The sequence below is a fragment of the Bicyclus anynana genome, chromosome 13 (genome assembly GCF_947172395.1).
Source record: "Bicyclus anynana chromosome 13, ilBicAnyn1.1, whole genome shotgun sequence".
NCBI classification, from domain to species: Eukaryota; Metazoa; Arthropoda; class Insecta; order Lepidoptera; family Nymphalidae; genus Bicyclus; species Bicyclus anynana.
Genome location: NC_069095.1, coordinates 15360981 through 15383569, shown reverse-complemented (window position 1 = coordinate 15383569; position 22589 = coordinate 15360981). Strand labels below are relative to the sequence as shown.

At 35.7% G+C, this 22589-nt stretch overlaps 2 protein-coding genes across 4 annotated transcripts in view; both read left to right on the top strand.

Annotated features, from left to right (window-relative positions):
• The window catches only part of LOC112044159 (uncharacterized), a 232269-nt gene that overhangs the window by 79275 nt on the left and 130405 nt on the right, over positions 1 to 22589 (top strand). For all 3 annotated transcript variants that reach the window (XM_052884901.1, XM_052884902.1, XM_052884899.1), the window contains exon 3: positions 8707 to 8732. The gene's annotated coding sequence lies outside the window, so the exon portion shown is untranslated. The remainder of the gene's footprint in view (positions 1 to 8706; positions 8733 to 22589) is intronic.
• LOC112044161 (mucin-2-like) lies at positions 11119 to 11925 on the top strand. The gene has a single exon (XM_024079913.2). It carries the CDS (start codon positions 11182 to 11184, stop codon positions 11827 to 11829), a length of 648 nt encoding a protein of 215 aa, XP_023935681.2. The 5' UTR covers positions 11119 to 11181; the 3' UTR covers positions 11830 to 11925.

Here is a 22589-nt window from a genome sequence, read left to right as displayed (position 1 = left end):
CATTGACTTTTATATACAAATTTTGTGAGAACCTGTATTTTATCATTTTAGGCACACGTATTTGGAACCGGTATTTTTAAACCAAACCGAAATATGGTATTAAATACTAATGTGTTTTGATAACTTATAAATCTATCGTCTATGTCATACGTATATTACAATTGCATTATTATTACTCGTATACTTACAGAATATAGAATCTAAAAATTACTGTCTTTATATTGTTTATCTTTCCGTTTGTCTGTTTTCTTTCCTGTTAGTCTGTTTATATAATCTAATCCACGTATATGAAGTTTCAAGTGTAGGCTACTATGCGTACTATCTATAATTTGTTATTTTTATAACTTATTTGAATTGAGAACTTGAGAATTTTCTCAATTCTCTAACCGTCATCCGTTCGCGTGGTGGCCTAATCTCTCATTCTGAGAGGAGACTCGTGCTGAACAGTGTGCCGAATAGGGGTTGACAATGATGATATAGATAATTTAATTACTCTTTTTTAAATTTTACAGTACTTACATATAAAATACAAAATATTTCATACATTATTAAAGATTTATAGAAGTAAATCCATCCCTTCCGTTGCAGGACTATTGGGTAAGCAGCTTACCATAATATTAATAATTGATAATAAAAATTATTACCAATACCGCTGATGATTCGATTCGTCATGTCTTTATTAATAGAGTAAAATAAATGAACAAAATCAAGATTTGCTGGATATACAATAATAACTAATTGAGACATAAATTATTACTAATTGCCAAGGTAGTACCTACTCATGTCTACACATCTAACTTATTAAAACCGTATGTCTCTCAAACTAAGCCATCGGTAGAGATATTTGGAGCTGAAATTAAATTCTGTCGACGCGTTACTTGATATATGAGGTGCGATTTATTTGTTATTGTCATTGTCATTTGAAGGTAGGTATAGGTATTTTCAGAAGACTGTTTAGATTTAATTGTAGCACAGAATAAGTAGTAGTATCATACACATTGTCGCTTGATGTATTGAACACGATGAAAGAAGAAGAACACGATATATTTAGTTAACACCTATATTTTTGTCACTCACACAATAGTGATAATTTGTAGTTTTGACTTTAATTTTTTTTTTCATAAATAACTCCTATTATATTATATTATTTGACTTTAATATAATTATTTGATTCAGTGGCATAGCGTGGACTAATCCGTGAAGGAAGTCGCATCAACTAGGCGTTTTACTTTCAGTTACACTATACCTACTCGTTGCTTGTATGGATTTATGTCGTTCATCGTATATCCACGACATAAATCCATACTTATTATTTAATATTATAATGGCGAAAGTGTGTGTCTGTCTGTTTGTTTTCTGTCTTTCACGGCAAAACGGAGCGACGAATTGATGTGATTTTTTAAAAGGTAGAAAGCTAAAAATTGGTATGCAGACATTGACTAAAAAAAACCGTGTATCTTTTTTTTTTTTTTAAAGAGCAACTGTTGAGTTTCTTGGTGGTTTCTTCTCAGCAGAACCTGACTTTCGAACCGGTGGTAGAATCTTTACAAATAGTCAACTGACGTATCAAAAGTGCTTGTAAAGTGAGTCTACTTAAAATAAATGAATTTTGAATTTTTAAATTTTGGGTAGGGTAGGAGTAGGGCGGCAGTAGCGTAGGGAAGAAGCTCACATTAGTCAAAGCGAAGCTTGATCGGGTTCGATAGTTATATCTCTTATAATGTCATTGACCATTGTTAACTAATGGCGGCGGAGTAGTCCCAGCCTACCACTACGTAGTGAAATGGCAGATATGCACCGACCCTAATATTCATACATATTTTATGATAAAGAATATATGGTACGAAGGGAAAGTCATGCGCCTGTAAAGTGCTCTTCAATGTTCAGAGTGATCTTCATTGAACCCTCCTTTGTACCCTTTCTCTGCCTTTACTCGTATATGCAGGTATTGGTATGTTTATATTTTTACAGTGAGGGTAATATTTTCTATAAGTTATTCATGAAAAACTGACATGAATAATTTATAAAATATATTACATTCACTCACCTAGGTTACAAGACTTCAAATCATAGCATGTCTGGACAACAATGTTCTTTATTTTATAACGCCATATCGTTACAAGAATGTAGAACATTTTTTTTCAAGATTCTACTAGAAGCCTTGTACTTGTATAGTCATAGTCACGTATTATTAGTATCATATTAAATTAATTTGTATTAATTTATTTTTATTATTAGTATTATTTTTACACTGGGACTTAAATGGATTGTTATAGTGGGAGTGATGTTGTCAGTCAAAAGATACTCTACTTGGACAAGATTTTCACATCACAACGCAATATACTAAATCATTTTAATATTATACTATACATAATAGTCTGATATAGTAACCAGTAAGAGGTGATCTTGCACGATGATGACCGATGAAGGTTGTTTATTAGATTACCCCCATAAGTCACGACCCTAGAATCAATTAAAATAAGTATGAGTAAATTGCGTATTTTCTTCGTATATTCGTATACAAAAATAATAATTTTTTTTCAAAATCCTTTGAAAATTTGGTTTATAATGGAAGATCGGCTCGTACTCGTATATCATACAGATGTTTTTCCAAAATTTCGCCTCGTTCGCCTCCGGGGGACTTATCAAATTAATTTTTGCCCTTTGTGTTGTGTCATGGTACTGGAAGCCAATTTCTTCCCATTAAGAATCCACGTAACTTAACCTACTTATTGTTTATACTGTTTTCTATTTCACCGTATAAATTTGAAGTTATACCTAAAGGTACTATGCATGAGGTGCACCCAAACACGATCAACATACACGGTTTACAGTCTGGCAAGTCCATTGATGACACTTCCATGATATGCGGGCGACGAGGTGAAAGACTGGGTGGGTGTGAAATAGTGCTTGCGGGGAAGTGAGGTGCATTTTCATTCATCGCTACACGCCCCCCGCCCGCACGGTCGGGTTGTGTTACGAACAAAGATGCCAAGATAAAGCACCCAACTTAAATTTCACGCTGGATTTTTTGGGTTCCGATCGTCCGAGTACAAAACGGTAACCTTATCAGATCGGAAAAGTGGGAACCCGCCCCTAGGCAAAGATTAACAGACGGATTGGACAGATTAACTGTTAATAGTTGTTCTCAACCTATAGCATGATCAAGGCAATATATTTATCTTTGTAAACGTAATAGTCGATGACATTTCCTAACAATCATGGCTGTACAAAGCTTTGTACCGTCTTCAACCGTCCGGAAGTCTCGTGGGATAACTCAATCGTGACACTGCGTTGGTATACAAATTGGATCGGTTGTCGCGCCGCCCACCGCCTGCGGACTGCGGTCCACTTTAACTGCTCTACGGTAAACATTTCGTAAGTGTTTGATGGGAGTTACTGTGGGGTCAACTGTGGGGTTAAGTAGTCCTTAGATTGATTTGATTATAACTGAGGAGACTGTCTGAAAAATTATCATCATTATCAACCTGTATTCGGCTCACTGCTGATCTCGAGTCACCTCTCAGAATGAGAGGGGTTAGGCCAATAGTCTATCACGCTGGCCCAATGCGGATTGGCAGACTTCACACACGCAGAGAATTAAGAAACTTCTCTGTTATTCAGGTTTCCTCTTAAGTAAGTAATTTATAGTTGATTGTTTTCAGTACTTACGCTATAGAACATGCTTCTTACCACGACGATATCTCTAGTGATTGAGGACATGATTACTATATGTATACTTACTTATATTATGCCGCAGAAAATACCTTTTTAAGCTTTGTTACCTGTTATCTCCCAAAATCAGCATGTTCATCCTCCACAGCCTTACAGGGAAGGAGCATGGGCTGGCTATTCTTCCCTGGACAAACTCTGTGAAAAGGTCTACTACAGCTCGGCAAGTTCGTTGATGACACTCCTATAATTGGCGGGCGACGGGGGAGTGAAGTTGTGTGCACGGGCAGAGGGGAAGGACTGCGTGGGTATGAAGTCGTGCACTATGCTTGAGGTGAGGGCTCCCCCAGTCCGCCAGGACCATCAGGAGTGTTGAACGAATTTTTCAAGCTATAGTACTTAACTGAGAGTCAGAAACCAAAGTATTAGAGAGAGTTACATATTTGTACCTTTTGCCCTGGAGACCCTTAGACCATGGAGTCGCAGTGCCAAAAAATTTTATCGAATAATTTCACCGCGGCTAGTTGCCTCGACTGGTGATAGAAGGACTGGCTCATTTTTTGCGCAAAGAATCAGCCTGGCTGTCCAGCGCGGAAATGCAGCCAGTATTCTTGCCACCATTCCACGTGGGCATGATTTGTATAGTTATTAGGATTAGTTAGCTTAAGTTCCATATTGTATTCTTTCTCAATAAAAAAAAAATTACAATATTTATAATATATAACAATAATTAAGTATTATAATTCTGTTCTAAAGAACCCTAAATATAAACGTTGGTGGCCCTCATTATGTCACTTGTAGCAAATAGAAGACTCAAGCTAAGTCCTAGTGCCGTGGCCCAGGCGTTTGGATGCAAATTGCGAATATTCTACAAATTCCGAGGTGATTGCAAACTTTGCATTAATTCTATAAGATTTCCATACCAACAGACGTTCCATTAACTATTTAATTGCTAAAGTGCTGTTTTATCCTTTGAAGTTTGCCTGTGGCACAAGACACAAGATATAAACATAATAGAAAATATTATAAACAGGTAAAAATTTTGGTATTGTAGGGGTACTCTCTGGAACCGATTTTAAAAATAATTTACCACTAGCGGACTCGGTCAAGCTTCGCTTTGTCTTATGTGCATTTCTTCCCTATCACAACCCTTCCTTACCCCTACCCTACCCCTTGACTCTTAAACGTTTGTATGGGAAATAGAAAAGAGTTTTTTTATGGTTTTCCCGGCAATTAATCTAATTTTTCTCACCTTTTAAGCCTTCCCTATAACTCCACACACATTTCAAGATTAAGATAAGATAAATCTGTTCAGCCGTACTTTAGATTTTACTTTACTTTTTTGTAGAGTTTTAGCGAAACTAACGTACAGCAATTCATTTTTATATATTAACCACTAGAAAGCCACGGCATTTGTGAGTAGTCATAGGCTACATTCCCGCATTCTCACGGAAACAAAAACTATGCGGGTAAAATAGGGGCGTTGCTTGTTGTTTATAAATCACATCACTATAACTGTTTCTATATCAAGTTTCGGGCTTACGTAAGCGGAAGAAATATTTAGTAGCTCCTAGGTCCACATACCACTCCCCTCATCAATCTAGGGTGCAAAACAATAAAATCGTGGGGCGTAGCATAAGAATTATATGAATGGATGACTGCTGATAGACACACGTGGCTCACGATTTTATAGGTTTTGTCTGATAAACACCCTACATTGATTAGGAGAGTGGTGTGATATCTAGGACCAGTAAAAAATATTATATTCTTGTTGTCTGGTAATATACTTGTATATTATATGTAGTATACTAACTTCCCGAAATATTTTCATGATGTAGAACCTCAGACCAATTATAGAAGGACCTGTATCGCACTCATAGTCACAAACAAAATTGTCTCTCATTTTCTAAAGAAAACGAGCTTAGATTTGATATATATCTTATACTAAAGTAGAAGTTTTTGCCCGTTTTTTACACAATTCAATTACACAAAAAGGTATTTTTACGGAGCTCTTTAACCGACGAACACGATTACAACTATTTAACATCGATTCTATAGAGACAGTTTTTATAATTGCATTAGATCGTTGATCATATACTTTGACAGAAAAGTAACGTTTAGCGAGGCAGGTCCATACAATAATTTGTCTGAGTGTAGAACACATACGGTTTTATGATGTACCTAGATATAAAACCGTTTTACTTATTTTTTTTCATTTATTTTATTTTATCAAACTAGGTTTATTTGTATATTGTTTAATCTTGTAACAACTAAAATATAAACGAAATTTCAGTTGATAATGAAAAAAAAATGGTTCATAATTGTAAAGGTTGACTTGACATCACAATAACCTTTACATAAATCGATTTGAAAAATTCCGCTAAAGTCTTCCATCTTAGGTCCTAAAGACGTCTGCCGACCGTTTTAGCATACTAATAGGAATATCCAGGCAAACATCACGTGGGCGCCGGAGTAACGAGATTTCGTCGATTCTGCCAAATTATAATGAGGCGGTCGTTGTTTCAGATAGCTACCCCGTTACACACCCTTGAGGATTCTTAGAAATTGTTTCCATTATGTTGTTAGACGCTGCTTCTTTGATAGAAATCTACAAGCTTGTATGTTATTTAACAATGTACCATTTACCTTGGTTTAGGGCACTTCACAAGTACTACACTACGAGATATGAGCTATATGAGATACTAGCTGACGCCGCACGGTTTCACCCGCATGGTTCACGTACCCGTAGGAATACGGGGATAATATATAGCCTATAGCCTTCCTCGATAAATCGGCTATCTAAAACTGAAAGAATTTTTCAAATAGGACCAGTAGTTCCTGAGATTAGCGCGTTCAATCAAACAAACAAACAAACAAACTCTTCAGCTTTATAATATTAGTATAGATACGAACTAAATATTAATGTGGATACGCTAATAATGATTATACAATAATATTTATATGGATAACGCTACAAAGGCTTCGAAATCATGTGTATCGCGATTGCCGCACAAATTTATTGTCTTGTGAAAAAAAGGAATGGAGACAAAGGAAAGAACTTCGGTAGGTCTATACGGAGCCAACTGCTAACTTTTGCATGTTGAAGAAGCACTCCAAGAAGACTAATTAATTTGCTCTACTTACAGAACAGTGGTCTCGCTACACTATGACCGGAGTCTATGTCTTTGAAGATAGTCTTTCAGTTAATTTATTAATAAATACGATAAGTACTTACTCGTACTTGTAACGCAATGAAAGAAATAGCGGTAGTTACATTGGTCGAATTTTGTCTATTTCTCTGCACGAGATTATCTCGTTAGTTGCGTGTTAGCGCCACTGGTGGGCTACCAGTCGCTTGGTCCGTTAGCAATTTCACGTTTGTTTTTGAAAACTCCATATTTTAACAAAGCAATTATTTTACTGTCCATTCAGTTGAAAGAGTTTGATATTGAATGGAAAAATAATTGCATAAAACGAAACGTTCCCACAACGTTTGTGAGGGGATTTGTCTTCGCTGGAAACCGCGCGCTGGGCTGGATTTACCTCATTAACACATCTTAGTGTCCAGCTGAGCTTACTATTGTACTGGAAGACAATCACTCGCTTTTGAATATAAAACTATTTATTGAAATTAATTGCACATCTTGTACGATTATTACATTGTTTTCTTTATAATCTGTATATAGATCTAGCTGTTTGATCTTTTTGATATTTTTTTCTTATGCTTATTCTCAACCACCCATTTTTTATAAGTATACCTTATGCTTTATCTATTTTTTGGTAAATAAATAATGTAAGGTAGTCAAAAAAGAAGGCGACCAAATCTTTAAAATTCAGCTTTTTTGATTCTGTTACTCTTCTTTTAGATTATGTTCCATCATTAATGATGTCATTTCTTACCAATTAATTAAATTTGTATTCTATTTTTAACCGACTTCAAAAAAAAGGAGGAGGTTTCTCAATTCGACCGTATATATTTTTTTTGTAATTACACACAAACGTGTTGAAAAATACCTAGTTTACCGAAGATAAGTAGTTTTAAAACTTCACAATAAAGAGTAATTGCTTTTAATTTTCAGCAGGCGCTTTACAAAATGACTTTTATAATAATAAACGCAGTCTAAAGTTAAATGTAATATTTTAATGGGTCTCTCAAACGACCTGCTCCATTCATATTACCCTACTTTTATTACCACAGGAATATTCGAGCACAATATAAATAAATTTAGTTAGACAATGAACCTTTTAGTTTGACCGCCGGCCTCGCGTAATTGTCGAAAGATAAACTTAAAATGGCATGATAAAGGTCCGGGGCCCGCTCACGAATAAAATGTTTATTCGCGCTTTTCATTTATTTCCTCTTAAATGGGACCGTAAATTATGTAATAAAAGTTGTTACTAAAGTTGATAGCACTCTTTTAAATTAACTTACTCAGAAAAGTATACTGTTCAAGTTACGTTTTAAAATAATTCCAGCTCATGTAAAACGAGCTACTATCTCATACGAGCTACTATTTTATGTTTTTTATCTTTACAAGTTAGCCCTTGACTACAATCTCACCTGAAGGTAAGTGATGACGCAATCTAAGATGGAAGCGGGCTAACTTGTCAGGAGGAGGATGGAAATCCACACTCCTTTCGGTTTCTACATGGCATCGTACCGGAACGCTAAATCGCTTGGCGGTACGTCTTTGCTGGTAGGTTGGTAACTAGCCAAGGCCGAAGCCCACCACCACCCTCCAGCCAGATCTGGACCATTTAAGAAAACCTCAATCGGTCCTGCCGGGGATCGAACCGAAGACCTCCGTCTTGTAAATCCACCACGCATATTACTGCGCCACGGAGGACGTCAAAGTCTTTTTTGTATACATAGACTTATGTATATATACATATGTATAAAAGTAAACAAAGTCTAATAATACGAAAAAGGATTGTCAAATCAAAAGTTAATTTAATCAAACAGCCAGAAGGAAGTTTATATAAAACCTTACGATGGAAACCGTTCCAATTAATTTCCATTATTTTCTTTTTCAGATAAAACTGAACCAGACTGCTGAGCGGTGAGTCCTTTATACTTCGCAGACACGTTTCTATGCTTACGACTATTGCTTGTACTCGCATTGCCACGGGGACAGTAGAGAGGGTCGCCACTATCGACGTAGGCACTTTGGTTAAGGAAAATGCAAGCGGGAGTGTTTAGCGGTACGTTGGGAATCGCAATTCTACAAAGATTGAAGTGTTGGCGAAAGTTTACTTATCTAAAACTAAGTTTATGTTGGAGAGGGTTTCTGACATTTTCTAAGCAAGAATTAAATAGAAAATATGACAATAAGTATTTTATTTTCTTAATTATCTAACTTCATCTAATTTATCGTTAAAAGAAATCCAAAAAAAATGCCTTAAAAAATTAAAGCAAAATATATCGTATGCCATTATGAATTTGTTGTTTGTTCATGTATAATTTCATTTTAGTCTAAAAAAATTCTTAAAAAAAATACTTTATAATTAAACTCATCAACAAACGCAGTTTAGCTCTCTTAAATTAGAATTGTGAGATGGTATAAAAATAACCTGGAACAGTATGTTTTGGACACTAAACTGCATTTATAATAATCAAAGATATTATTTTAAGATAAAAAAAATATTTATTACTAGTAGACGCCGTGCGGTTTCACCCGCGTGGTTCCCGTTCCCGTAGGAATACGGCGATGAATATATAGCCTTCCGCGATAAATGACTCCTCAATAAATAACACTGAAGAATTTTTCAAATCGGGCAAGTAAGTAGTTCCTGAGACTAGCGCGTTTAAGCAAACAAACAAACTCTTCAGCTTTATAATATTAGTATAGATGAACAAATTGTTCAAAATGAACATAACATTTATTAAGCTATTGCATAGCTTCTATCGCGGGCCTTGAGCGCGGGGGCCGAATCCAGAAATTCCGTAACGAAAAAACCTCACGCTCTCCACTCCGACGGGCAAAAATACGATTTACAAGATTCATTCTTCTCTAATAAACGTTCAAAGCGAAATAAGAGTTCGAGTTTAAACTATAGCTACAAACTATAATTAAAACGCTTATATTGGTTAATTAAAACACAATAATCGAGTATGTGTTAACGAGTGCATTTGACCTTAATAGTGCGCGTGCTCATATACAGTATGCTCTGCATGTCACGCCGCGCCATTGTGTGGCCACGCGACTTTCATTGTAATCACTTTACATACTACAATATGAATGTTAGCATTGGAATTATCAAATTATATAAAATAATATTTGTCATTTTCTTATCCTACATATAATAATAAAGTTTACCTTTCAGTTATAATAAAAGTATTTATAACTGACAGGTGTTTTCTTACAACATTTTTTCTACGGTAAAACAAGTCCTAATTTTTAAGAAAAATCTAAAATTATGAGCTTTGATGCTTTTTCTGTGACCCTTTCAAAAACTAATAAATCGGGATATCCAAAAAAATATATAAGTTATGATTTTTGTAGTCAAAGCTTCATTTAACTTAAATAATGTTTCACAGCAGGGCACAAATCCTTATTACACGTACAGTCTTAAATTACCAACCTTATTATGTGATGTGAAATATAAAAATTGTGATGTAACACAATATCGACAAACATAAAAAAGAAGAAACCATTATTTTAGGTCAGTGCCCTTTGAATATTTCAATTAGTTTTTCCAAAATGGTTGTTCATTCATTCAAGGATTATTTATTAGTACAAGATCCGGCATAACAAATATATACCCCCATCTGTTATTTATTTGAGGATAAAATTTGACATTGACATTATACTGTAAATAAAGTTTTGTACTGTAAATAAAGGTTGCCTAGTTAAATTACGGAGTCATATACTATTAAAGGATTATTTTTTTAGTTTAACTACTGCCCTTATTGGTAAATTAAATAATCGTACACCAGTTAAAGAATATACCCAAAACAATTAAAAATGTAATAATTTTTTTGTAAAAACAATTATAAACGTGCTATCACACTGCATCTGTGGGGTTACCAGGTATGAACAGTTGAGTAATATTATTTACGAGTATATACCCTTATCAGTTATTTATCGTCTACTGTGTCAAATGAAATCTCATTGCCTTTGATCTAGTTCATGGTTTCCTAGTTTTAGTGTGAAAAATGTGTCTGGCCACAATTTTACTAGACAATCTATTTGCAATGAGTCACTGTGAATATTATCTATAATAAATTTTTTATCACTAATAAAGGATATATATTTCTAATGCCGGGTCTTAGACTATATGCTGCTTGACGTCATACAGTTCAATAACAGTCACCATAGACGTGTTCTGTGTCACTATTTGCCCATTAGCCTATCCTCATGGTAACCTTAACTCTTCACCAAATATGATACACAAAGAGCTATTTAACAAATCAATAGTGGTATAAATTCGCCACCATAGATTAGTTGGACATCAGTTAATTGTTGTATATCAATTAGACAAGTGATCTTTTCTTAATTTTTAATAAAAATGAAGTGTTTGATTATCTGTTCTTTAATTTTGGCCGCAACGGCTGAACCACCTCGTTTTCGTGCGAGGTTCAGGTCTCAGAGACTAGAGTTGGCGCCCACTACCACAGATTCTTCAATTGAATCGACAACTGATAGCGGACCGTACCCACCATCTGGGTGGAAGCCGTCTGGTGCTGCTTTTACTCTACCCATAGACACCACTCCTACTCCAACAGATACTTATGGACCTCCTGAAGTCAGTGGATACCAACCTTCTGGATGGAAGCCAGATGGACAACCGTTCACATTACCCATAGACACAACTCCTACCCCAATAGATGTGTATGGACCTCCTGAAACCAACGGACCTTATCCACCTTCTGGATGGAAGCCAGATGGACAATCTTTCACTCTACCTCAAGAGCAAACGTCGACGACTTATGGCATACCAGATCACAGTTATCAACCTACAGATGCTAACAAACAAGTGGAGACTGTAGTAGAGCCGGTGGAAGTGCAGAAGAGTGTCGGGACCTACTACCTCCTACTGCCAAATGGCCAGCTGCAGAGGGTGGAGTATGTGACAGAGAGTGATCTTCAGAATATGAAGTACTTAGCGAGATTGCAACTGAGTGGTCGCGGGCCTTTGTTTGTGTTTGGCCCCTAGAGGGCGTGTCCTGGATGTTTGTCGATGTTGTGATATGATACCTAATATTGTGTTATTATGTATTAAGCTTATTACGTTAGTCTTTTCTTGAAATAATAAAAAGGTAGCTATTATTTAATTCGTATTTTTTTCAAATGACGATTAAAACAAGAACGTTATGCCCGTAAAGATGTTTGTGTGGGAATAATTGTTTTAGCGTCTAAAAGATTTCATACAAAGTGGCGTTAATTTGCGTTTTTTATGAAGTATTCATAATTGATTTAGGTATACGGGGTGTCCCGTAATTAATGAATAAAATGCAAGTGGTAGATACATCAAAAATCCTTAGGGTAACCAAGTAATATTTTTTTTTCGAAATAACAAATTTTTCTATCTTGAATCAGTTTTTTCAATGCCGCCGTAACGAAGATTTTAAAGATCTGATTTTTGTTAAACATTACGGATTTACATTGTTTAGTAGAAGAAGCTTTGAGTGCATTAATTATAATAATCAAATGAGTATCTCCAGCCGAAAAACTATTCCTTAATAAACACTAGCTATTTCATATTTTTTTTATTCAGAAGTACGAGTATTTATGCGAATAATATTGCATTATTATTCGAGTCCCAGGCGATCCTTTAACTGTTTCGTTTATTTTTTAAACGCAAGTGTTTTATTGTTAGCTGTGTGGACTGTAGCCGCGCTAATGGATTGGACCCTCAGCGGTACATTAGCAGATCGCTGTTGACTTTATAGTGCTGGGGAACTTGATAATTAAAGGATTTTGGAACACAGGGGACTTTTAATTTTCAAGTCCTTTAAATTTGAGGACTGAGAAGTACGAGTATATCCGTTTAGAGGGACATTTGAGGTACTTATTGATATTTTGGCTGAATTTCAGTCAGCGGATTATTTCACTAGAAAAGAACCAAAACAAAAAAGAGGGAGTTTATAATAATAAACAGATCTTATCAAACAGTAGAGACTCAAATTACCACATCAACCTAAAATTGTTAAGTAACACTGTTTTGTTTGTAGGTAAACAGACACGAAATTCAAGAAACCATTGCTTTAGGTCAATCTCTTTTGAACAACCGTTTTCTGATGTGTGAGTCTTCTCCGGACCGTGTGAATGGGGCGGGGCTTTGAGTCAATGCCTCCTTGCCCGGGTGCGAAGCGGGGGCCTTGCTCCCCCGGTACTCTCTTCCAACTCCTCCCGGGGTTGAGGCCTTTCGGCCTAAGGGTTTGGGTTGGGTCAAATCCGGTGGCCCCGCGTGGAATGCGATTCCTCGCTATCCTGCGTCAGGACGGAGTCCAGTTCGGTGGATGCGTCGTCCTCTTTGTGGCCGTAAGTATGCTGCGCCTGCAGGGTCAGCCACTTGAAGGAACTCCCAACATCGTTTTCAACGACTTATTCCTAAGGTATTAAAAAGTGAGAATGATAATGATATTACATAATATTTAACAATTTTATAACCGGTGTTATAAATTGTTAATGTTAAATAAAAACTCGTTTAGCACTACACTCTTTTATTGTTATTACACTGTGTACAAATGTAATTTTACTAGTAATCAATCACGTTTTTTAAACTCGTATCAAAATCCTCCATTAATTTTTTACAAAATCATTTTGTCACAGACAAAAGAGAAGGTTATTTCAAAAGTTGACATAACCATAGATGTCATCACTCATCATAGATGAATCGTTTTAGACATTCCGCCCACCAAGGACTTAGTCCTTTACAAAATCTCTAAATTTAAAGTCAAACAGAATTACAAAGTTTTACAGTTTCAAATCAAGTATACATAGTCCAAAACAAGTACAGTCTAACATCAAGTATAGATTAACATCAAGCAAAGCTTAACATCAAGTATAGTTTAGCATCAAGTATAGTTTAACTTCAAGTATAGTTTACACATCACATATAACATCAAGTATTGTTGAGCAATACCGCCCACCGTAATAGACAATAATATGTAATGAGCAAAACCAGTCTATGTAGAACATATATTATGAATTCAATTACAGGATTAAAAGTAAAAGAAAATCAATAACAAAACATATGGCATGAGAGTTAAAGTAGTATGTAAACTAAACTAGTTCTAGTACAAAGTTAATTGTTAATTTTACAACTTGTACCATGTAATGAAATAAAGAAACAAAATAAATATAACTCATAACTAACAATACTACTACTATATATAGACAGGTTAACCGCCCACCGTGATAATGTGAATCAAGCTAGTTAGAATGTGTTAGTACACAAAGTTTACTCACTGGACGTTTTAAATAACCTCCTTTAACTTTTATAGTTACAACTCGTGTCACATTATCAGGTCCAGGGTGTTTATTTACAACTTTGCCCAAAATCCACTTCGCAGGTGGAATATTATCATCCTTTACTACTACAATATCATCCATTTCAATTTCAGGTTTTATGGCACACCATTTATTTCGTTGATTTAAATTACTCAAAAACTCCTTTGACCATCTTTTCCAAAATAAACTAACCATTTTTTGAATCATTCTCCACCTATCTAAACCAGTAACATTTTGATCTGAGTAGTCTACATCACTGATATTTATCAAAGGTTCACCTACTAAAAAATGTCCGGGTGTCAATGGGAGAGGGTCATCTGGGTTGTCACTCAAAACTGATAAAGGTCGTGAATTTAAGCATGCCTCAATTTGTATTAGTAAAGTTGATATCTCTTCAAATGTTAAAGTACTGTCTCCAATTACTCGTTTTAAGTGAGCTTTAGCGCATTTAACACCTGCTTCCCATATCCCTCCAAAATTTGGTGCACTAGGTGGTATGAAATGCCACTTCGTTGACTCCAAAGTTAGTAACTCCTCTATTTCTCTCGGTAGATTTGATTTTGCACTGTCAAACATATCACGTAACAGGGTATCAGCACCAACAAAATTTTTCCCGTTATCACTGTGCAAGTCCTGACAATGGCCACGCCGTCCCACAAATCTTTTGTACGCAGCGATGAAACCCTTAGCAGTCAAATCAGACACAACCTCTAAATGTATTGCTCGAGTTACCATGCAGACAAATAAACATATGTAGCCTTTGTAGGATTTCGCTCCTCTGCCAGGCGAAAACCTTATGTTTATTGGACCGGCGTAGTCGACTCCTGAAGTTTTGAATGGTCGACTGGGTTTCAACCGAGCTTCTGGTAGTTGACCCATCAACTGAGTGTTTGATACTTTCGAGTATCTCAAACAAACTACACAAGTTCGATAATGTTTCTTAACTAAATTACGTGCTCCAATTATCCAGTATTTCGATCGTACAAAATTCATCATCACCTGAGGGCCGCCATGGAGTGTCTTTTTGTGAGCATCTGTAACTATCAGTTGACTAAGGTGGTTCTTAGCCAACATGATAATAGGATGTTTTCTGTCAAAGTCCATGGTGGCTTGTGTTAGTCGTCCACCTACTCTTAAAATTCCATTTTTGTCTAAAAATGGACAAAGAGTATATAAAGCACTTCGTTTTGTAACACAATTTCTAGTCTTCAGCGATAGTATTTCTTCATGAAAATCCTGATCTTGAGCTTGGTTAATGCAAAGGTTTAATGTACACTGCATCTCATTTACTGTTGCAAATTTTGGATAGGATTCTCTTTGGGTAGATGGCAATCTTAGTTTTAAAAATCTTCGACATATAGATATTACTTTTAACATTCGGGTTAGGTCTGAAAATTTTGTCCATTCATATTCATTGACTGTCTTCGTCACTGTAGCAAAAACTTTTACTCTTTCTTCTTCATGTGTGTCTTCTAGTTTTATTTTTTCTATACCAATATCTCGTTTAGACAGCCACTTGGGTCCGTTCCACCAAAGTTCAAAAGTTTTTAGTTCTGTTGGTTTAAGTCCTCTAGACGCACAGTCTGCAGGATTTAGATTACTGGTTACATGATTCCATTGTTCAAAATCCATTATTGTTAGAATATGTGACACTCTATTGCTTACATAAGTAGCCCAACGATTAGCTGGTCCATTTAACCAAGCTAAAACCACTGTAGAATCAGTCCACCCATATAAATTCTCCTTAGGTATGTTCATGACTTGTGAGACTTCACTTAATAATTTTGCTGCTAAAGTTGCTCCACATAGCTCTAGTCGTGGGATTGATAACTCTTTCTCAATAGGTGCGACCTTAGTTTTAGCAGTAATAAGCTTCACATATACTTGGTTGTTGTCATCCACTACTCTCAAGTAAATAACCGCAGCATAAGCCATGCTTGAAGCATCTGAAAATGCATGTAGCTCTAGCTTGCTTCTCTTTGTGCAATTTAACCATCGTGGTATTATAATATCTTTTATATAATTTAGCTCATGTCTATAATTTATCCATTCTGTCATTAAGTCATTGGGCAACTCATGATCCCAATCCAAACCCGCCTTCCATAACTTTTGTATGAATACTTTTGCAGTAATGACTACTGGAGCTATCCATCCAATTGGGTCATATAGTCTGGCAACATCAGATAGAACGTTCCGCTTAGTGAAGGGGTGATGAGTTTCTTCAAGATTCACCACATATTCAAAATTATCTGTTAGTCTGTTCCAACGTATGCCCAAGACTTTCATCATATTGTCAACTTTAATTGTTAAAGATTGTTCAGTATTTAACTCTTCCTTTTCTATATAGTTCAAAAACTCTTTACAATTGCTGCTCCATTTTTGAAGCTGAAAACCGCCAGATTTCATTAGTTTACTCATCTCGTTGTAAATTTGTAAAGCTTCTTCCTCTGTTTCACATCCTGTCATCAAATCATCTACGTAGTAATCTCTCTTCGTTATTTCTGCTGCTAGTGGATATGAATCCTTTTCTAGTTCTGCTAACTTTTGCAGAGTTTTTACTGCAAGGTAAGGTGCACAAGCAGTACCAAAAGTTAATGTTAGCAGTTTGTAGTGTTTAATTGGTAATTTTGAATTAGCTCTCCACATAATTCTCTGAAAGTCTGTATCTTCCTCATGAACAAGTACTTGCCGATACATCTTCACCAGATCAGCAACAATGCCTATGGGATGTTGACGCCATCGAAGTAGCAGATGACGCAAATCTTGTTGGATTTTAGGACCCACTAGGTCGTCATTCAGTGACACGTTATTAGTCCCTTTGCTCGATGCATTGAATACGACTCTTACTTTAGTTGTCTCTTTGTCTTCTCTGACCACGGCATGATGAGGCAGATAAACAGATGTAATCTTATCTTTCTCTTCTTCAGTGACTTCTCTCATGTGGTTTAACGATGTATATTCTTCTAACACTTTGTTGTATTCAGTAGCTAATGTGGGATTCTTGTTTAGTCTTCTCTCTAAAGCATGCAGTTTTCTCGTTGCAATGTCACATGAGTATCCATACTGACATTGGGGATCCATATTTTTGAATGGTAGTCTCACAATAAATCTTCCATCTTCTCGCCTTCTTGTAGTTTCTTCATATTTCTCTTCACATAGTTGCTCTTCTCTAGTTAATTTTCTCTCAATAGTATTAGGCTCGTTCTCTATTTCCCAGAATTTTTTCAGTAACTCGTCCTCGTTCACTTGTGTATGTAATGTTATAACCTTTCCAGTGTTTTGATGTTGTGCTACCCTTCCAGACAAAATCCAACCAAATAATGTATTTTGTGCTATTAAGTTTCCATGAGGACTCTTCTTTACACCACTCAGCAATATTTCTCCATAAACATCTGCTCCAAGTAAAACATCAACCTTTCCGGGCAATGCAAATCTAGGATCAGCAAGAGGTAAGTTTTTCAGCTCCAGCCAATCAGGGACAACTACTTCGCGCGACGGTAATAACGAGGTAAGTGATTTTAAAACATAAGCATTAATAGTTATATTATTTTCAGGTTCGTGATGTGATTTTATCTCCATAGCAACAGCATATTTGACACTCAGCTGACCGTCTCCCAAACCAGACACCTTACCATTTACAATAGTACGCTTAAGACCTAGTAATTGTACAGTTTCCTCACTTACAAATGAGGCTTGAGAGCCTTGGTCTAGCAACGCTCTAATAATGTAAGAACCGTTCTTAGAACTAGCTTTAACAACAGCAGTAGCTAATAACACATTATAAGTTTTCAAATCTCCTCTGGAAAAATTAGCCACTACAGTGCTCTCGTTCATTGATGAACTTGTTCTGTTACTAGATTGTTCTCCCCGTGTTTCATTCTGTCTCATTCTAAAAGCTTCTTTGTCCACATTCTCAAAATGAAGAGTTGTATGGTGTTTACGGCCACATAGACGGCATGATGTCTTCTGAGCACATCTAAAAACAGGGTGTGTAGGGGCAAGACAATTGAAGCATAACTTCTTACTTTGTGCTATTTTCTGCCTTTCCACCACAGGTTGTTTCTTAAAATCAGTACAATAATAAATGTAGTGTGGACCATTGCACATTGCACATGTTGGTTCAGGTGAACTCTTGTTCTGATTTATTGCAGAATGAAATGTTTTACTTTTTACTTCTTGTATTTTTAATCTAGTTGTATTGTTTGACTGTTTTCCTGTGTTGACCATTTCTAAACTTCTAAATCTAGTTTCTAGAAATTTTTCTAGTTGAGTCCATTTGGGTAATTCATCGGCTATACTCATGTCACTTTCCCATAGTCGGTGAGATTCATTGTCTAATCTCGATACAACCAGATGAATAATTATAGCATCCCACTGATCGGTTTTAATGTCAACATTGTTTAATGCCTTTAAGCATGATGTTGTTGTATCCAATAAGTGTTTAATTGCAGTTGCAGATTCAACTAGTATTGATTTTTGCCCAAATAATGTTTTCATAATAGCATTACAGTTGTACCTTTTGTTACTATAGCGTTTGGTTAAAAGTTCCCATGCTTCTATGTAGTTTGCGGCTGTAGTTTGGAAGTTTCTCAATAACATTTCAGGTTCTCCTGTTAAATTTGACTTTAAGTAATGGAGCTTTTGTACATCTGTCAATGTTACATTTTCATGGATTAGCGACACAAACATATCAAAGAAGGTTTGCCACTCAGTGTAATGACCTGAAAATTTTGGAAGTTCAATCCTAGGTAACTTTATGTCTGAACTGTAGCTGCTAGTGATTGATTTCTCATGATTGCAAGCTTTTTGAATGGGAGCGTTAACCAGTGCAATGTGATCCATAAGCATAGCTTTATATAACAAGAATGATTCCTGAAAGTTGTCCTGCAAATCGTCCTTAAAGTAAGATGACTGTACTGATTGCTCCGCAGTAACTTTTGCACATATCTCCAAATGTGTTTGATTAAATATTTGTTCTAATTTATTTAAAGCTTCCAATCTAGATGTCAAATATGTGTGTTTTGACCTTATCTCTTGATTAGATTTTCTAAAATTGCGTTCTGCCTTTTTTAACTGTTCAAACAATTCCTGTTGTCCTTTAATTAAACTTGCCAACTCCATTTTGTTTAGGTAATAAACTTTTTCAAAGTATTGACATATACTACTATGATATTTGTGAATAGTTCAACAGCACTGACAAGTATTTCAAAATAGGCAGGTAATATTAGTAATGCAGGCCTAAGGTTCAAGTTAAAAGTCTATATTTATACACACTTTGTTTCAAAAGTTCAATGAAATGTTCACGTTTTTTGTAGGTTATGTGTCACAGTAAAATAAATGTCCAAACTATTTAGCGTTCTAGAATGTTCAGAAATATTAATCTTCTTATTGTTTAATAAAAATAATTCGAACTTACTACAGTTATAGTCCACTGAAATGTAGTTTTAGGACACTATTTCTAAAGTCCGACGTAATCTTTGGTGTAATGTTCACACGTTTTCTACGCAATCCTTTTCAAAATCAAGATGTCGAACTTTTCAAAGTTTTTATTGTAGTTAAAAGATTTCCAAACACACTTTTTCTCCCGGGTTTCGGCACCATGTTATAAATTGTTAATGTTAAATAAAAACTCGTTTAGCACTACACTCTTTTATTGTTATTACACTGTGTACAAATGTAATTTTACTAGTAATCAATCACGTTTTTTAAACTCGTATCAAAATCCTCCATTAATTTTTTACAAAATCATTTTGTCACAGACAAAAGAGAAGGTTATTTCAAAAGTTGACATAACCATAGATGTCATCACTCATCATAGATGAATCGTTTTAGACAACCGGACATACATATAACGACTTGGGCGTTACTTTAACCTTTACTACCCACCTATACGGCTAAACTGCTCATTGGTATTTAACTACCCAAGGGCGTATGCGTTCAGTTTAACACCAAATTCAAGTTTATTCCGAAACTCTATGTTGCGGAAATAGGTCTGTACATATTGTAATGTTCATAGTGCATGAGGCTGTGTGAAGTTTTGACGCTGCACCATAGATACTTTTAAAATTATTTATACAACAAATTCTACAAGTAACCAGAACTGAAAACTACTCTTAATTAACTCTAGCTTTTATATAGTTTTTATTCAGTAGTATTTACAATGATGCGAATAATACTGCATTATTATTCGAGTCCCAGGCGATCCTTTAACCGTTTCGTTTATTTTTTAAACGCAAGGGTTTCATTGTTGTCAGTGAGTCTGTGTACCGTGGTGCTAATGGATTGGACCCTCGGCGGTACATTAGCAGATCGCCGCCGACTTCGTAGCGATGGGGAACTTGTTAATTAAAGGATTTTGGAACACAGGGGACTTTTGATTTTTTAAGCCCTTGAAATTTGGACTGACGTAGGTACTTTAGTTTCACGGGCAATTTGTTGGACTAAATTATATTTTGGCGGAATATCGGTCAGCGCGATAATGTCACCAGAGAGATTAGGTAGCTGTATAGGGTACCACGTGTAGAATAGAACCACGTATATTGTTTAATATTATAAACGCGAAAGTTTGTATGGATGTATGTTTGAATATTTGTTACTCTTTAACGCCGCAACTACTGAACTGATTTGGTTGAAATTTTAATTGGATATAGATAACACCCTGGGTTAACACATAGACTACATTTCATCCCGGAAAACCCCATGGGTCCCGCTGGATTAAAAAAAAAACTGAATTCCACGCGGAAAAGTCGCGGGCGTCCGCTAGATGTTTAATAATTTAAAGCATACACTACTTACTCAATAGATACAAAATAAAAGTTATACAGCTCATGTGGGAAGTTAGTCTTAGAGCTCTGCCTTATTAAGACGCCATGGCGACGTCGCCAGTGGCACAGGCCTGGCTACTTTTGGCATTCGAAGGTCACCAAATCGAGTGGCCATAGCGTCTCGACAGTCAGTTCGTTTACATCGTCAGGAATGGACGTAAAAGAAATCGTACTTCTTTGTTATCTACATCGTAGAAAAATAGAAAAAAAAAGAAACTATGGATTCATCCTTTAATAATAAATCGAAGCCTAGAATAATTCTTATAATAAAACCCTTTTATTTCTCATTAACTTTTTATTAATATCACACTAATAATTTAAATCACCTGGCACGCTGTGCACAGCGGAAACCGTCGGGCAAGAGAGAGCGATGCTTGTCATTGTCAATGATGACAAGATGACACAATGACAGTTGACAATATCAGCTGTCATTGTGTTCCGATTCACTCTATTACAAGTATAAAATAGTTGGTCACAGCAGCAGAATTTGGTGGAGGCAGAATGAATTATATACCTAGATAAATGGTTACGGGTAAACAATGAAATTTTGTACCGTGATAATATTACAGCTTTCCACATTATAACAAGCAAGTTTAAATAATTTGGTAGACAGCTTAAAAGTGTTGATGCCAGAATCCATTATGTTAATAAATTGCTTTTAGTTGGAATTTAATATAACAACAGTTTGAAAATTTATGAATGAATAGATTATTTCACGGTATTGAAATACCGGCGCGTCGAAAATTGTTGTCACCAAAATAATTGATTTAATTTTATAGTAGCTGACAGATTATTTAACATAAGTATTTTGTAATCAAAAATTAAAAACTAGCCTTTTTTACTATTTTTCGAGAATATCTAGTCTCCAATATCTGGTTTCCTGTCACCTTTTTTTTTATTCTTTACAAGTTAGCCCTTGACTACAATCTCACCTGATGGTAAGTAATGATGCAGTATAAGTTGGAAGCGGGATAATTTGTTAGGAGGAGGATGAAAATCCACACTCCTTTCGGTTTCTACACAACATCGTAACGGAACGCTAAATCGCTTGGTGGTACGTCTTTGCCGGAAGCCTTCCAACAGCCAAAAAACCTCAATATCTCAACGGTTAAGGGGCTGGACCTATCACCGAGAGGTAGTGGTAGTTCCCCGTCCACTGGACTATTGTTTAACCCACTCCTAACACAGTATTTTCCGACTAGTTGGGTAGGAATGGGAATACAGGTCATATTTAAAATATTATAAAAATGCTTCGAAATGATATCGCAAGTATATAAAATAACGCATGGTTCTGATAATAATAATGGGTCGCCCAACTAGGATCGAGGTATAATAAAATGACATTCAAGCGAGCACTATGAATGGATACAAAGGCTATTCTTTGCCTGATTCCGGTGCTTTATAATAAGTAGGACAATCTTTTATATTAAAATGCTCGTATTAACACTACAGTCTCGACTACAACGGTATCGTTCACACAAAGTTGTTAATAATGCGCACTTATATAATGAGACGACGTTTCTATGAACTGAAGCATTGAGGAAAGCTTCCGGGAAAATTATCACAATTTCATTAATTGCTTGTATATGAGTTTACAGCAGGAATATTAACATCTTATTAATACATGTGACACAAT

What these genes read in the sequence shown, in the direction of transcription:
- LOC112044161 (XM_024079913.2), top strand. Translation starts at nt 11,182, where the DNA reads ATGAAGTGTTTGATTATCTGTTCTTTAATTTTGGCCGCAACGGCTGAA.